At 37.7% G+C, this 15,932-nt stretch overlaps 2 protein-coding genes across 13 annotated transcripts in view; one reads left to right on the top strand and one right to left on the bottom strand.

The window, feature by feature from the left end:
- The window catches only part of LOC111334130 (uncharacterized), a 31,924-nt gene extending 22,599 nt beyond the window's left edge, over positions 1-9,325 (bottom strand). For 8 of the 12 annotated variants that reach the window (XM_088757271.1, XM_088757267.1, XM_088757270.1 and 5 more), the window contains exons 1-5: positions 2,980-4,329; positions 2,196-2,407; positions 1,988-2,059; positions 1,252-1,323; positions 212-283 (exon numbers count right to left, since the gene is read on the bottom strand). In XM_088757271.1, the coding sequence (XP_088613397.1) occupies positions 212-283; positions 1,252-1,323; positions 1,988-2,059; positions 2,196-2,407 (428 nt within the window). In that variant the 5' untranslated portion in view covers positions 2,980-4,329. Of the gene's footprint in view, positions 1-211; positions 284-1,251; positions 1,324-1,987; positions 2,060-2,195; positions 2,408-2,979; positions 4,330-4,538; positions 4,601-6,289; positions 6,403-8,314 lie in introns of those variants that run through there. The other 4 variants (XM_088757265.1, XM_088757266.1, XM_088757272.1 and 1 more) reach the window with 4 other exon arrangements.
- LOC148733786 (uncharacterized) lies at positions 4,440-15,353 on the top strand. The gene is made up of 6 exons (XM_088757277.1): positions 4,440-4,571; positions 6,320-6,438; positions 7,527-7,619; positions 12,591-12,716; positions 14,221-14,279; positions 14,480-15,353. The coding sequence occupies exons 2-6, from the start codon at positions 6,345-6,347 to the stop codon at positions 14,561-14,563; spliced, it is 456 nt and encodes a 151-aa protein (XP_088613403.1). The 5' UTR covers positions 4,440-4,571; positions 6,320-6,344; the 3' UTR covers positions 14,564-15,353.
- Positions 15,354-15,932: the final 579 nt, after the last annotated feature.

Below are 15,932 nucleotides of genomic sequence, written 5' to 3' on the forward strand. Positions count from 1 at the left end.
TAAGGAGAGAGGAGGGGGAGGGAAGAGGGACGCTATATTAATGTTGTACCCAAAATTACTGTTCGGAAGCCTTATGAAACCACAATTTCTCATGGCGTACCCTGAATAGATTTGTCACATTTCTTATTTTCCTCAATTCCTTTTCTAGTTTATAATGCTCTGGCTGATATTGTTCATAGTATCTATCGCAAATTAAAATCGCTATACGCACATTCTTGTTAGATTCTTCAAATTCTGGAGTGCGCTCGGAGGAATATGCTCCAAAAGGTTCCCTCCAAGGTCTCTGACGAGAAAGCAATGCACTATTACGTCCATGAGTTAAAAAATCATGCAACGTTACGTCTATAAGTCAAAACAGAATTAGGAGTAAAAATTTAATCAGAACATGGTTCTAGCAGAGTTCATAGTCTGAGGTAGCGAAGAGGTCAGGGATAGATGGAATTCTACGACAAGGGACATTTTTTGGATGCTTCTCAAATTCAAATGCCTTTCCATCCCGAGGCTAAAAACATGTTTAATTCTGATACAATGAAATATATGAAGTTCATATATTTCATTGTATCTGATTTATTACTTTCACGGGTTTATTACGAATCAACTTAACGGCCTGCTCCCAGTTGGCTTGTTAGCTCAATTGGTAGAGCGCTGCACTGGTATCGCAGAGGTCAGTGGTTTGAGTCCCGTACAGGCCTGATTTTTTTCAGGTCTGATCTTCGCTATTGCTTAAATAGCGCTATCTTCTGTGAGGATCGTGCATCATACGTATGTTTAATTCTATAGCTTATTTCCTTAAAGCGGCTCGCCGAAAACAATATTCTACAGTTCACCATTGATGTGTGCAAATCATATTGAGGGCTTCTCTCATCCTTGGGATCCTCCTAAAGGTTTCCCCATATCCATTGGCTCATGGAGCCTTACAAAGGCGAATCCAATGAGTAGTTTGACATTCTTGGGTGAGATTTTTTCAGATGCTTATACATAATTTTTCAATTACCTGTTTCCGATTAGGTTTTTTACTATGATGAAAGCTTCAGCTCAAGCTATCAATTCAGTCCAGTTTTCGAGCGTAAAATCACGCTAGTCATCAAAACATTACAACTTAAACTCCTCCCCTTCAGCCATCCAACCAAATGATTACTATCATACATTACTGTGTGATGTGTGATCGAAAATATTCTATGCCGCAGAATCTAAAGATCCTTATTCCCTTCTCTCGTTATAATTACCCTTGAATACATGTTATCTACTTACAAGTAGGTTAATTTCGTCAAATTCTGGAATGCGTTCACTGGTATAGATTTCAACATGTTCCGTGACAAATCTCTGGGGAGAAAAAAATTGTTTCAGGGAATAGGGGCTAAATTCAACGAACGGAAGGAGGCGCGAAGGCTGTCGGGATCTCTGTTCCGTGCTGATATTGTACAGTGTAAGATACATATTACATTATACTATTGGTATTTATATATTTACAAATACAAGTTATATACATTGTTCCCGGTGAGATTGCTTCAAGTAAAACAAAGAAAACAATAAGAATAGCTTTCACAATTTTTAGATCAAATGACAAGTGAATAAATAATTAAAAAAGGTATTTAGGAATAAATATAACTAAATAAGTAAATAGATAAAGGAATAAAACTAGGCAATGTCATCTTAAAAGCCATAAAGAACGAAGCAGTCCTGTTCAATGGTAGGTATCTTAATTTGAAGTTTAACCAAATAAACACTGCGCTTGGCATTTGATTTATTGTCCAAAAAAGCTTATCGCTCCAACAGAAGCAAAGAAATAGGCTATAGATAAGGGAATGGTTAAAGGTTACTCGATGCTGCGCCGGAGCTTCGTTGGTTCTTCAAACACCAAACGATATGCGGCGGCGCTGCTGACAAAACTCACGTTGAATCGTAAAGTCGCAACTATCTTATTCAACTCGCTTATGGAACGATTATTGAACATTGATACATGAACGAGCTTCTTTCGCTCACTTACATTTTCTTGAGCATTCTCAGATTTCTGAAGGTATGTTCCTGGATCGAGCTCAGTTGATTGCTTGACAAATCCCTTAAGAGGAAAAAAATTGATAAGGAATTGGTGAGGTAGAAAATGACTGATAAGAGAGGAAGACTATTAATTGTTTTTGTCTTTCAGTTTCATAATAAGATCCTATAAAAAAACGTAGTTGCATAAAGGTACTCACAGTATTGCCGTATTGGGTGGAAGGTCACGTGGTATGTGTGTAATTCCGCGGCACTTAATACTGATTCGATGGTGGCCAAAAGGTTTGCATTGACAACTTCCTGGATGAAAGTCTGTTAGACAACAGAACCCGAAGGCCACGAGCCAGAGCACCGAAACTAAAGGTGCCAAAGTATTGCATATCAATGATCGGATTGAATGTGCTTTGCCCATCTGCTCAAACGAAACAAAAATACATATATCCCGTGAAAATTAACAAATGAATGATCCTCTATCTGCATAATATATGATTTTGGTGCTAAGCTAAGGCAAGTTTGAAACACTTGGAGTGAGTCTAGATTATTAGAACGTTTATTTATAGAAATGTAAACACGATTTAAGAATCTATTTTATCTCAAACCATCCAGTAAAATATGCCTTAGATCATATGATTGTAATCTTTATCATTGATCTAAATGTAAGACCCCATATCCTTCAGAGAATTTGCATATCTAGTTAAGTTGAAAGTTTTATCATCAATGTGTGTTAAACAAGACGGCTGTGTTATGTATGTTATGGTATCGCGCGAGTCGATTGTAAAAACCGTGCTTGAAGGTTAGCGCTGCTTATGAATGGAAATATATGATTAAGCTAGTTCTGGGTCTTTCTTATAAAGTGGGTCTTTATTCAAATATGTGAATAAAGGAAAATTTGCAGCATAAGGTTATTCCACGCTTTGACTAAATTTCCCATCACTGTATGTTTGAAAACGATATTCAGAATTTGAAAGAAAAGAACAATGTTACCTCAACAAAGCTTTAAGTGGCTCTGCTTGCAGGCGATGTCAAAGTTGCAAACAATCACTATTTTGACGAATTATTTTGAAATCGTCAGACGGTCTGAAAAATGAAAATTGAATTTTAGAAGAGTTAATGAACCTGGCTTCGGTCAATTAACTTGTTTTGCTTCAATCCATGCTTTTACCAAGATAGAAGACAAAGTTCCAAGTTGCTCAGCCTCAATTGTTGATTTTCCCCAAGCCTACTTCATTCCTGGCTGCGATATTCAAATGAAAGAAGGAAGGGTTATCCGAAGGAACAGTATCAGGACTCTTTCCTCTCGCTCGAAACCGGTCTATTTGACCAGATTAATTAAGTAATTCATATGCATTCATGACATTTCATTTACATTTACATTTTGCTTGAAAAGTACTTAATCAGCACAAATACATGGTTTGATGGGTGCCATTTCTTTCGGAATATAGAGTGAATCTGAAAAAATTCACTATTAATTTAATACATTGCTGAAAGTTTGGCGAATGCACAACTGTAATGATTAGTCATGAAAAATCCATCGAAGAACTGTTACCCTTGAGGAGGCACGGGTGCTTTCGAATGTTCGAGCTTTTCGTGATCAGGGTTTACCGGAGTGCACTCGTATAACCCGGTCGCTGCACGCATACGTGTAGTGCTTATGAAAATACTTGCCTTTATGGGGATTTTTGTGACTTACAGGCACCATTACCAGTCGATAATCCTTACCCTTTGTAGCGTTGGTTGACTGAATAAAAGTTCTTAATTGCGCTTGTGTGTTCTTCTTATTTGTGGGCTGTACGAATTTGCAGTTTTGGAAACTGAAAATTACTGAAATCTTGAAACAAAATTAACGAGTCGATCAGAAAGTTTATACTCTTAGTTTATCTATGGGGGTTTTTGACAGCCGCTAATTTTCATGATAATATCAAATAAGAAAAGATAGCAGTTTACAGCTTTTGTTTAGTTGGAGATAAAAAAAAAAAAAAAGGAAGACAAACATTTTGAACGAGAGTTCATTCCAAATGACCTGGCCCTCGTAAAAACAAAGAAATCAATTAATCGAAAGTGAGTGCAGGTATACAAGCAAACGAAAGTGTGACTCCTGGCATTTTTCCCTTTAAGCTGAAAGCAAGGACAAAGGCATTAGCGTTTCAGCTGTTTCATGGTTTAAACGAGGGTTCATTCTGCATGACCTGGCCCTTGTAAGAAGATAATAATGGGAAGTGATTGTTAGTACACAAACAGACGAAACTGAAAGAAAGAAAACAAAACAAAAAAACTAAAAAAAAAAAGCAAAAAAAAATCAGGCTCCTGGAGTTTTCCCTTTAAGCTGAAAGCAAGGACAAAGGCAAAGGTGTTTCAGATGTTTCATCGTATAATATGGTGCGCAAAGTGAATTAGAAATCACTGGAGATGGTTTATTATTATTATTCACCAATACCCTCCAGGCTATACACTACGTCACCCTCCTTTTAAATCAGTTCGCAAAGTGCAAATGGAAGTGAACCGAGGATTTCACATCCATTTACACTTGACCACGATTCACTCACCATATTTCGCCGAGCGAGTTTCTTTTACGCCAGGTAGGTAATCCGCCATTATACTAGGTCACCTGGTAAATGTGAGCAGTGTTCCAAGATACAAGGGAAAAAAGTTCAAAGTATCTCACAGGATAGTTTTAAAAATTCGGATGAACCATGAAGTAAGAGAGCTTTGAATGCCATAGGAGACCATACTTCACTGTCGAATTCAGCAGGCACTCTGACCTACCACAACTTATGATTTCGTGTTACTTACGAAATGTTATGTTTTTATGACATTAACGGGAAAAAAGATATAAAGCCACCCTTGGCGATATTTAGTTAATTAAAAACAGGAGACTAGTTCGCATAGACGACACCACAGCTGTCATGCTTTCTATGCGATCATCAACGACAGTTCCTTTTGACGCATGACGCGTAACGTCACTTTTAATCTCTACAAATTCTGTAATTGTCATGAGCTTAAAATAAATGTGATACTAAATAATGATTTACCATGTAAGCGTCATGGAAATCGTAGGAGCTGTTAAGTTTGCTCTATTAAAGTGTCAATACTTATTTTCATCGCTTCAGAAAATAGTGAGGTGATCAAGTCAGCTGGTAAAGTCGGAAAATATTCGATAACATCATTCTTTTCATGCCCACATATGCGAGGTTAACAAGATGGTACGAGTTTGTATACGTAATTGCCCAAATCTTCAAATATGACATCGATTCAAGATAAAAGAACAAAGTCAAAAACGTCACACGATATGCAGGTTTTTCAACTCAGTGAAGCGAAGAAGAAAGTTGAGTCGAGATAATATGAAATTATCACAAGAGAACCACTGACCAACTATTCAACTAACAGATAAAGGGGAGAAGAGAAACGGAAAAATGAAAAAGATGACCGATCATTGAGATAAATTTTCATCCATTTAGAGAGGTCAGGCACTGTGGTTCAGAAAAAAAGTTTTGCAAGAGAACAAATCATAAAATGAGAACTGGAAAGAAAATTCAATGACCAGTTCGCGAAAAGATCGCTATTTCGAAAGGCTATCAAAAGACTTTTTTCAGTCTAAACGTCAAGATTTATATAAAACAGAACGGTTGATTAATCATTCATTAATCATATTTTTTTCGTTTCAGTTCATGATTTGTTTTTGACGTCAAGCTTAATATACTTGATCAGCAGGGATTTGCTAAAGCAAAGGCATAGAAAAAACCAGGAAAGATTTATTACTCGACGTTTCGGGGTCATCGTGACTCCATTATCAAGAGACTAGTTTAAAAACATGCAAATAAGGAAAGGTACAAGAATAGCATAAATTAGACTCGTGGTCACTTACACGAGCGCGTAGAAGGGCACAAAAGGAAATCATCTTCTATCTACAAACACTACCACCTCCAGCACAATAGTGAAATGCCTGAACGCTTGATCGAGCAATTCAACGTCATCACGAAATGTAACGGCAAATTTGATTGCCTTGTTAATGAAATGTTGTATATTCGCATGCGTAAGCCAACACTGAACGTGCAAACGGATTCCATCCGCGCCAAGGTGTTTGTTTAAGCCGTTCAGTCTAATTTATGCTATTCTTGTACCTTTCCTTATTTGCATGTTTTTAAACTAGTCTCTTGATAATGGAGTCACGATGACCCCGAAACGTCGAGTAATAAATCTTTCCTGGTTTTTTCTAAGCTTAATATAAAACAGAAAAATTAATTAATCACTCATTAATCATATTTTTCCCTTTTGGTTCATGATTTGTTTTGTTTACCTATTTTGATGGTGGACTTGTTTTTTTTAGGTATCGAAAGCACTCCTCTGTTGTTATGGCTTCCTCTTGTCTGCATCTGATCATCACCTTCCTCCTATTCTGTATGACGTTCGCTAATAAGATGGAAGTCAAAAATTTAAAGTACTGCGGTAAGTAAAAAATTCTAAACACGGAAAGAGCAGCGACGAATTATAATTCAACACTGTTAGTGTTAAATATGAAAATCTAAGATGCAAAAATTGTTCTGGTGCGCTATGCCTAATGTGTCTAAATACGGTTTCTGATTATTAGAAATTAATTATATTTTCATATATCTTACTTTCTTTCCATACACACCTTACTTTCTTACCACACACACGTGAATGGTATCTGCGAGTCAATAAAGCAATTCTTTACACCAAAAAGGCAAATAAAGAGAACCTTGATAAAGGCTCAGAACAGTCCCTTATCGTGTACACACATTTCCGCAGAAAGACCTTGATCTAGGTAGTTACGGATCCCAAAGATTTTTTTTTTGTTTTGTTTTGCTCGATTGCATCGACGATCGACACACTGACAGTTTCGATATTCAAACAATAACAATCTCAGCAATAAGAACAGAATGAATTGATTTCTTCAAATTTCAAAGTTCGATTGGTGTAAATAAAAATTCGTTCATAACAATTTGGGACGTTATCTGAGCTCAATCCGCTCATGATCAACAACTCACTCAGCCCTAAGTAAATCCGATGGTCCTATGCGCGTTTGAAATTCGAACCACATCCCCTTTCATGTGAAATGTTTAGAACACTTTATACTTTCGTAAATTTTAACAAAATCGCCAATAAGATCAGCGAAAAACAAGCCACTGGTTACTCAACTAAAAGAGAGCTACGAGCGCCTGTCAATCCACGTCGAAAATTTTTGCACAAAAATAACCGTTCCACAAGTTTATATCTGTGTTTACTGTTTCTACGCAGTCCGTGGGGATTTTTATTGTAAGCTAATAAATGCTGTGGTGTATCGACTATCGATTGCCTTAACAGGCTCGTGGACAATAAGAAACTGCATTGTTACCATTTTCTTAAATTACATTCCAGCATCTTTTTAATTTTTTTATTTAGTTTGATTCTATTGCACCGATCATAAAGTCGAATAATTTGAATCTAGGCCTTGTCGGACAAATACTAGCTCTGTGACAGCTATTGCATTGGCATAGGTGAAGAAATGGTGATTTTTTGTGGTTGCTCTGTTTCAGGTCCACCAGATAAGACCTTAAAGTTCCACGTGACTCCCTTTCCAGTGATATCCCTGGATGAACCAGTGAATGTCACATTTACTTTTACTGCAGGTTAGTAAGTGATACGGAAAGCTGCCGTGACCAAGCTACATTATTCGACATATTTATCGAGTTACCATTTTCCCAAGAATAAATATAATTGAAATAATTTTGTCAACAGGGAATCAAATTTACATTTCTTTAAAAAAGTGTCAAACATATGAAATATTGAGAGCGAATGTGAATTGACTGAGTGAAAATCGAAAAATGTGGCACATGACATTACGAAATCGCTCCCATTGAAAAACGTCGCACGGGAAAATGCAACTGAGCTAGAACAGAGAAAGAGAGCATGCGTAACTTTATGCAGGCCTGTCAATCTGACTGTCAGTCATGTAATCCCCCGTGTACGCCGTGTTCGCAAGTATTGTTTCTTGCTCAGACAACCGCAACATAGCGCTATTCATCGAAGAAAAATAGCCGTAATCTTGATAAGACGATATTGTTTAAAAATCGATCACATATTCAAGCCGAGCGATGTTTTCATAAAACATTACCAAAATCTCGAAAATTCGAGCTTGAGAAGGGTTCTCTGCTTATAGCTGATTGTTTTTCCGTACATAACTTTTTTTTCCAAACAGCAAATTGAAAAGAAACAGATATATTCGTGTATAAGCCGAGATATTGCATGCAGAAATAAATTAACAAAACAAGTTGAAGTTGGTGATTGACTTTATTTATGTGGTGGCTTAGTAAATACCGCTTACTGTTCGTCCTTGGTGTCGGCGTCGAATTCGTCGTCCATCTCCTCCTTATCCGCTAGTTCTGCTGTTTCTTCCGAGTAGATTGCTTCATCTTCAGTGCGTCTAGAGTGTTAGAAATTCTGCAGGTATAGATCTCGCGAAAGTGTTTTAAGAATTTCGAAACTGAGCAACCGGAACTGCCCATTCCCACGATTGGTAAACAAACTCGTCACATATTACGGTGTTGAAATCTGCGAGAAGTAGCAAGAAAACTTACCTTGGCTTCCCTAACCTGTAAACTAGTCAAGTAATCTCTCATCCAGCCGCGGATATTTCGGAGTGTAACGGCCCATCGTTATGCGTTTCGCTGACATCTTGAGCTCTCCATTAAAGAGGTTCTCTTGATCTTTCCTCCAAAGGCGGACCATAGACTTAGTGATGACGTACTCTCTGGTTATCTCGTAATTGTTTTCGACGGCAATACTGCACTGAAACACTTTTCTGTTTCGAAACTTCTGCGTTGATTTCAGTTTTTTCGAGAATGGAATTCTCTGAATATGGTCTCGGCTTATAGCCGAGTATTTTCAATTCACATGTTTTAAGAACCCAAATAAAACAGACCGAAGTTTAGGGTCTCGGCTTATAGGTGAGTTCGGCTCATAGACAAATCAGAATATGTTACGACTGAAATGCGGCAGATTTACGAGGTTCGACCATCGATTTCGCTATGAAATATTCCTTTTTCGCTCGTTTCACTTAATACGTCGGGAAAGTCTGTATACTTTTCGAAAAGCTAAAGTATACGTTGTAAATTCCTGCTCCACGTACGTACACGCTCAGTTCCAACTCAGCTTTACCATAACAACAGTTCGTTTCATCACCTTCAAACAATACTAATTGCTTCAATTGTATCTCCATTGTCTCTGAACGGACGCAAGCGAAATTCATAGCTCCCGTTTGGGAATTCGTCAATTCAGATCTTAAGAGACCGAAGCTGGCGGTGAGCTTTTGCAACCTCATTCCGCCTGCAAAGCATCATGGATACCTCACTTTTCCCAGGCGACGCTTTTCAATGGGCGCGATTCTGTAATGTCGAAAATCGAAGACCTTCATATATTTTCCCAGAGATACCTTATAGTAAACTTAGCAACGTGTTAAGGTTTTTTTCCCCAGACTTGCTTCTTTACCATAGAAAATTCACCAAAACTGAAACGAGCGTCTGTAGCCGTCAAATTGTCTTTCACCGTGGGTTAGCGTGCTACTGTAAGGCGCAATCCTGTTTAAGACAGGCTATTTTCTATTTGTAGAGACACGATCACACTGCTTCAATAACAGAATTCTCTACTTTTTGATTTCTCCCCGATCACCTAGCTAAAAGGCTAGCTCTCATCTCATTGGCCCAGCGCTAATTGGTTTAAAGGATTATATTCGATGACAAAGGAAAACAGACGTGCGTGTGCTGTCTTAGCCACAAGTATCTAAAATTAAGCATTTGTCAACGGCGTGCAAAACAAAATGGCAAAAATCAGTGCCCCGAGTAGAGGCAAATCAACTTTGCTCATGAAAAGCGCAAAAGAAAGCAAGCTCGTATAAATTTGACAAATTTGTGTCGGAGGGATTGAGGTATGGCTTAAGTCTAAAACGGGACCGTTTAATTTAATTTTGATATCACGGAACGCTATAAAAATCACCAATATTCAAAATCCAAAAATCGCATTTCGTAAGCAGATTTGCAATTATCATTTTCCCCATGCGGTATAACTCAGAATCGGTTCAGGTTACGCTCATGATAAGTAGAAATAGTGTTGTTCTCGACGATATAAAAATTAGTTTGGGGCTCTTCATTTCCGCACGGATAAACCAGGCTTAACTTTGTGAAAATCGCAACATCGTCATTTAAGTCACCCCTTGGTTACATCCGGAACTCCGAGCACATTTCAGAAGTAAGCGATACAGTAAACTAGCCTTGCATAGCTAACCTTGGCGAATTTGTTAACCGTAAAACGGCAAAAATAGCCGTTAGGCGTAAAAATTGACAAATTTGAATCGTGATTATTAAAGATAATGTAACCGTAAAAAAAAATTAGCATTAGAAGTATAAAATGGCCAAAAATGTAATCGTTAGCCGTGAAAGCCGTCTTTCCATTGAGACCCTCATTTCATTGTCACATCTTTTGCGAAAGGCACGGCCAGCCATTCATTTGACTATTCAAGTTCCAAAACCTAGACCTTATAGCCTCTATATTCCGAACCATCTGCTTGAAGTACCTCTATGTTAAAAGGTAAACCACCAGTATTCCACGGGAAAGACTTGACACTTCCGGATCAAATTCCCTACCCCACCCTGGTAAGGTTCAAAGGACTACAATCAAAAGTCTGGGGGTTTCTCAGGATGTTGAAGCTGCGATTATCGTTTAATCGGTGGATAACGTTCCTAACACCAATTCAATATTTTTGAGGATCAAAATCTAAAAGAAGGAAACCAATTAGTGCGGTAGCTGAGCAAAACTAACTCGATTGAGTTGACGACCACACCTTTAACAATACAACCAACCTGTGATCATGTGTGACCTGTGATCATGAATTTCTAGAAGAAAAAGGCAAGCACGAGATAAAACGTTTCAAGGACATGTATTTTTAAATAAAAAAGCTCAGTGAGAACATGAACTATCTACGAAAATATCTCGAGCCTGAAGGTTATAACAAGTTACTATATGGCAGGACAGTCTTGAGACAAATCTGAGCATTCTGATAAGTTCTTGCTCGGCCTGGATTTCGCCATACGGACCATTTCTACGGAAGCGCTCATAAGCAGTATATTTTTGATAGCGTGGCCAAAAAATTAAGATTAAGAAGTTTTCCCGAAAGCCATGATAATATACTTAGTAACATCACTTGCATGAACTTTATTGGGAAATATTGACCCTCGGTTATTTTTGTACGGACCTCGCTGCGGTCGCTCCGTACTACAACGATTTGGGCCAATAATCCTCGTTACGGCCCTCGCGCTTAGTTAGTAACTGAGTTATTCTTTGCGGCAACTGCTCATTTGTCTTCTTTTGTACAGCCGCTGTAATTAAGAAGGCTGACACAAGAAAAAAAATACCTTTATTTTGTTAAACCCGGGTGTTTGTAGTGTTAATCAGAGGCCTTCTCAAAGTAATTGTAAGCTATGGGTCGAGGTATTTCTTGATAATAACATTGGTTTGGCTTTAATGTTTCATTTTCACTCACAAAATATAAAGGCTTTATCTAAAGACTCTGGTCTGTTTAGAGCATGAATCATGCTCAAAAGTCTATCTTATTTCGCCTTAGAGGGGCACGGAGAGTTTGCGCCAAAAACGTAACAAACCTTAATAAGCCAAATTTTTCTCAACTGATTTTGATAAATTAGTCAATTAAGTACATATAGGATTTGGTATGAAAGTTATGCAAGAAGGCGATGATTTTTACCTCAAATTTGACCTAACTTTAGCCCCAGGCCTCTCTCTGTCTAATCGGTCGAGAACAAAGTTACATTTAATGGAGTCAAAGCTCCACTATAGTAGAGTCCATGGTAAAATTTATTTGGTAGCACAATTTACCAATGGAGTTTTAGAGCATTTTCAAAATGCCACCTAGAAGGATGAGTTTTTGGTGCACCATAAGCCACAAATAGACCTCCTCCCCCCAGTTGAAACTCAAGAACAAACAGTCAGAGAAGATAGCCAAAGCGGCTATTGAAATATCTTATCACTCTCAACTTTTGGGTTAAGTTTCAGCCAAATCAGTCGATCACAACTTTTGGTCCCTGGAACACTTTCTCAGACAGGGGCACTTAAGCCATACCTCAATCCCTCCTACACAAATTTGTCAAATTGATGGGAGCTTGCTTTCTTTCGCGCTTAATGTAATAAAGAAGCAAGTCTGGGAGAAAAAAAAAAAAAAACTTGATCACTTTTCTAAGTTGACTATAAGGCATCTCTTACTGAAATATGAGGAGAGTCAATTTTTAGTCGATTAGCCACCTCTCACGCAGTATTGAAAAAAAGTCGCTCTTAAGTACTTTTCTATTCTTCACTAGAGGGAAAAAACTTTACAGATGCATTAATCGTTAAAAATTCTTAAGCCTTTTTATTTAATTTGAGAATCATCGGCAAGTGATACCCTACATTCTTGCTCTCCTCGTTATTTACTCCGAGAATCTCTCACAAAAAAACCTTTCAATCGTTTCGTAAATGTTGTACACACTAATATAGCCTAAAAGAGCGTCAGCTCTTTCCACTGTAAATCCGACCTTTCTATCACCACTTTTCCACAGCTGTGGACGTATTAGATTACACACTGCGTTTTATTGTGACCCATCAAGATGGAAAACCCTTTTGGAAAGGGTCTGACATGGTCAACTGCACACCAAAGAAAATCTTTTGCAATTTGGCGGCTGGTGGTAGGTATCTCCTAATCAGAATGGAAGAAAAGTACCGAGGGTAAAGCCAAATCGTAGCATTATGGGCACCCCTTGATATGTATTTGGCTTTCAGATCTCCATTGCGTTATTCGCTCTCAACAAAAGGGCGTTTCTCATTTAACTGGAGATCAAAGATACTTGGCTGTAAATGAAATCATAAGACTTACTCTAATTTTAATAGCTGTCCAACGTTTTAGGGTAGAGAGAACTTTAATTTTTTTTCAAATTTGCTCGTTTGCTTGGTCTTTTTTCCTAGGGGGGGTTGTGTGTTAATCTTAACTTGTTATGAATCATTTTCAATTTGAGTCCAATAGCGGCTAATTAGATCGCGAAAAGAGGATGTGATTCTATCAAAAAATATGGTAATAAATATATCTTACCAGACGTTTTGTTATGTAGAATCGCTGAGTATTTTTACGAGTTTTGCCGTAAAAATAACGAGTAGAAATACTCAGCAATACTAAACAACAAAATGTCTAACATTTTAGCGTGATAATAAATAAACACAGACGGGCGTGCATCAAAGGTAAGAGCTAAAATTTAACAAACAAAGAGGCTATTGCGCGACAGGATAGGTGTTGAAATTTTTTTGGAGGAATTTTTTAGCGTGTCTACATGAGGTTATCAGTTCATTTCATTTGTTAAGAGAGGCTAAGTCGGGTTTGCAATTATAAAGCACTTCTCCCCTGAGGCAGAAGTTACAGCGGTTTGAGACGGGGTTGTATGGAGCGGCTAGCTTTAGAATCTTCCAAGAAATCGTGTAATTTATGTTCATGCCTTTTAAGTTCCAGACGTGTTTACTTAGTTAAGTGCTGTGTCTTTTGTTAGGGTTGTTGAATGAAGCTTTGTGGTTGGTATATCGTATCTTGAAGGAGTTTTCTATCAGGGCTTTATAGGCTTTGGAGGGTTTGTCGTGTTCGGTTGTTACGGTCGCTTGATAGACAATGATTCCTTGAGGCAGTTTCTACCCATGGGAGACTCGGCTGGGTTTCTACAGTTGCATGCTTTGGTTGGTTTGGCTTTATTGTCTAAGACCGATTTGTCATAGATTTCATACGATGAAGAATCCTTCAACAAGGCAGCGCCGCTCTACCAGAATGCCCTCAACAACAGCGAATACAAGCATAAACTTACATTTTCTCCTCAAACCTCTACCCACCCTCCGAAATGAAAACGAAAGAGAGAAATTATTTGGTACAATCCACCGTAAAGTAGAAATGTAGAAACCAACATCGGACGTGTATTTCTAAAGATACTTGACGAGGAATTCCCCAAGGACAATGTGTTACACAAGATCTTCAACCGCAACACACTAAAGATCAGCTATAGTTATATTCCCAACCTCAAACAAACCCCAAACAGCCACAGCAAATCGCTCTTAGACAATAAAACCAAACCAACCAAAGAATGCAACTGTAGAGACCCAGACTGGCAGAGATTCCCTTACCAAGTCATTGGCGAATCTTGTGTTTTATTCTCCTAGAAATGTATACAGAGAGTTTTGATGGCTACATTCCATTTTTATCAACTGGCTTTTTGAAGGTAAATTGTGAAGAACATTTTCAATAGAAAAAAATAGATCTTTTCAATTTTATTTTTCTATGATTTTCATGATGATTGTTTTGGCTGACGTAAAACTTTCTCTAGACCAGTAAAGTTTTAGCTTCGCGTTATCAAAAAAATTGCGCTGTGTTGTTGCTTTTCTAATTCAATCTCTTTACTTTCTTACTCTGAACTCATAGGGAACCTTCAAATTTAAAGCTGAAGCGTACAACGATGACGAATTCGTGTGGTTTTGCTTCGAGGGAGAAGCAACTTTCTACTAATCGTAACAAGACATCCTTCGTTCTCATCCTTTTGCCTCTTTTTCACTGAGAACAGAAAGTGGTTGATTTATAATTCAGTTATTTTTCAGCTTTTATTTTATTCAAGAACAACTTCAAATCTCATGGCTAGGTCAAATGGATCAATGCATAATATCGAGATGAAAGCACATGAGGTAGCAGGTGATATTAAACAATTTGAGTGATCATCATCATTGATAAATTTTCATGGGCATATCTTTGAATTTTAGACCACTACTGGCTTTAGCTTAGCTTTAACCTGCTGTGCAGGCGTCCTATCAGTGCGAGTTAACGTTAAGAAGCTGAGTTAGCGTTATTTAATCGGCTAAATTTCAATTGGAATTCGAGTCCACGGCAGGGGGAGGGGGTGGGAAGGACAAAACTTTATTATTTACTTGTTCGATTATTATATGTCTGTCAACATTTATAAAAGAGTTTTCAGGAGGCTCTTGGGCCCTTTCACTCTAAGTGGAGAAAAATACTATCATTGGCACGTCGGTGGAAAGAAAATTGGTGATAAATTGATTGAAATATCCAAATAATTTTTTTTCAATAAGTGCGTGAAGAGATCTCTCAGCCTCCTTGAATCGCCGCTCTAAATCGTAAGTTTCAGCAATTATTTTGACGAAGATTAATGAATTCCTCGCTGTCATTATTTACTTTTTGATTGTTAAATGGACATAAGTATAAATTTAAAGTCACTTGTAAAATGAGTTCAAGGTTAATTATAATTTGTAAAAGAACGAGGAAACATTTTTCATCGGAGATCTAACTGTATGCTATTTGATTTAAAGCTATACTAAGGCCCATTCCAAGACTCACGAATGACTCATATACTTGACCATTAAATAAATGGCCTCTTAAGAGCAGGTCTCCGGATGGTGAACACCAGTTTCAACAGGCAAATCGTGTCTGTATTAATCATCTGTTACATTACCAATAAGAAGAGAAAGCTTGGATGTGCCCTGGGAATTTAATTACAATTCTCCTGATATTGTATTTGATTTCCCTAATCTAACTGTACTAAACTGCTTAGAAACTAGTCACGTTCTACCTAGTTAGCATCGTGAAAATGAGTAATTTCTGTTAGTTCATGTACAAAACTAAAACCTTAGACGTTGTGTTCTCTGGAAATAACAGCATTAGCATTAGGTGAATATTGTTTTAAATTGTTCGTTTCACTCTTCCCAATCTCTCATTTCCTCGACGGGTGATCGTGTTTAAAAAACAATTTGAAAAACATCCAAGGCTTTTACCCACTAGAGTTTTTATTTGACATTTACGTAGTTAAATAGCCATTGAATACCAATATATTTGTTTGATTACGCGTCAAGAAGCGCTGTTGAGTTGT

The sequence above is a fragment of the Stylophora pistillata genome, chromosome 4 (genome assembly GCF_964205215.1).
Source record: "Stylophora pistillata chromosome 4, jaStyPist1.2, whole genome shotgun sequence".
NCBI classification, from domain to species: Eukaryota; Metazoa; Cnidaria; class Anthozoa; order Scleractinia; family Pocilloporidae; genus Stylophora; species Stylophora pistillata.